The sequence below is a fragment of the Polistes canadensis genome, unplaced genomic scaffold (assembly GCF_001313835.1).
Source record: "Polistes canadensis isolate GaletaPanama2010 unplaced genomic scaffold, ASM131383v1 scaffold_518, whole genome shotgun sequence".
Taxonomy (NCBI): Eukaryota; Metazoa; Arthropoda; class Insecta; order Hymenoptera; family Vespidae; genus Polistes; species Polistes canadensis.
In genome coordinates this window covers 3,507-4,703 of record NW_014570065.1, presented here as the reverse complement: position 1 = coordinate 4,703, position 1,197 = coordinate 3,507, and the positions used below count along the sequence as shown (strand labels likewise).

Here is a 1,197-nt window from a genome sequence, read left to right as displayed (position 1 = left end):
TAAATGCCTAGATTCTAAGATACGGCCGTTTTTTACCCTTTTTTACCCTTTTTCTCAAAGATCTCCTGGCCCAATTGCAAAAAAATTAGCACCATTCGATTCAGCGTCGTCGAATTACCATTATATCAAGTTTCTGGCAAAGTGGTCAAAAATTTGGCACTTGGCCCTTTTATTGCCTGGACTATGAAGAGAAAGGGTCGGGCATTTGTTTCTAAACATATAACACGTGGTGGTTTAGACTGGGAGATTCTGAGAACTAAACCTTTGGACGTACTCCCACTCTAAGGCGCCACTTATGTTTAGGAGAAAGACGGTTGATGACCAATGATGGATCGAGAAAGGACTAGGACCGCCCTGCGTCTCCTTTCCCCTTCCATCGAGGGTGTGACCGATGCATAGGATATAAGAACGGAAAAAAAGGAAAAGAGTAGTTTTATGGTATCCTTATAGTAGTTCTTATGGTTGCTTGGTTAATAGGTCTTATGATAGTCTTATGATAGTCTTATGATAGTCTTATGATAGTCTTATGTAGTCTTATGTAGTTTTATGGAATCTTATGTGGTCTTATTAAGTATCATTACGTCTTATGTCTTAAGTCCTTTTTATGTCTTTGTATGTCTTATGTTTACGTTTTCCTATGGCTATGATTATGTCATTGTGAAACCATATGTTAAGTGCGTTTATGTGTAATTAAATATATGTGTATTCTAGACTTTCAATCCTGACAAGCTATCTTCATAATAACACCTTTAACCCTTGCAATAAGTCAGAGGGGTCTATCTCATCTCTCTACATAATATATACCAAGTCTTATATCGATCTAAAATTAACATATGGTAGTACCTCCGTAATATATGGAAAAATTTAAGTAAATTTGACCAACAACAAAATTGTTTCTATTATATATTAAACTGAAAACTTTTTCAACTTACTAAAGTATTTATAGAACTCACTTCTCAAAATTTGGCCATTTTTTTACTTGTTCGGCTAACGATTTTGTTCCTAAAACGAAGAACATTGTTAATTCGGAAGTTTGTTCACCGTAGTATATTCCTTTGGTGTAAAGCGTTTTGTGATAGGGTTCCTGAAAACATATTGTATCATCTAATTATTGATATACATACTCTAATCATTAAAAATTTCATGCAAAGAATTTAATTAATTCAATAAAAATTAAAATTATTTCTCAATATATAT

General features: G+C 33.4%; 1 protein-coding gene across 2 annotated transcripts in view; it reads right to left on the bottom strand.

Annotated features, from left to right (window-relative positions):
* LOC106792646 overlaps positions 1-1,197 on the bottom strand; it is a 10,820-nt gene that overhangs the window by 6,799 nt on the left and 2,824 nt on the right. The window contains exon 4 of one of the 2 annotated variants that reach the window (XM_014759144.1): positions 954-1,084. In XM_014759144.1, coding sequence (XP_014614630.1) covers positions 954-1,084 — 131 coding nt within the window. Of the gene's footprint in view, positions 1-932; positions 1,085-1,197 lie in introns of both variants that reach the window. The other variant, XM_014759145.1, reaches the window with a different exon arrangement.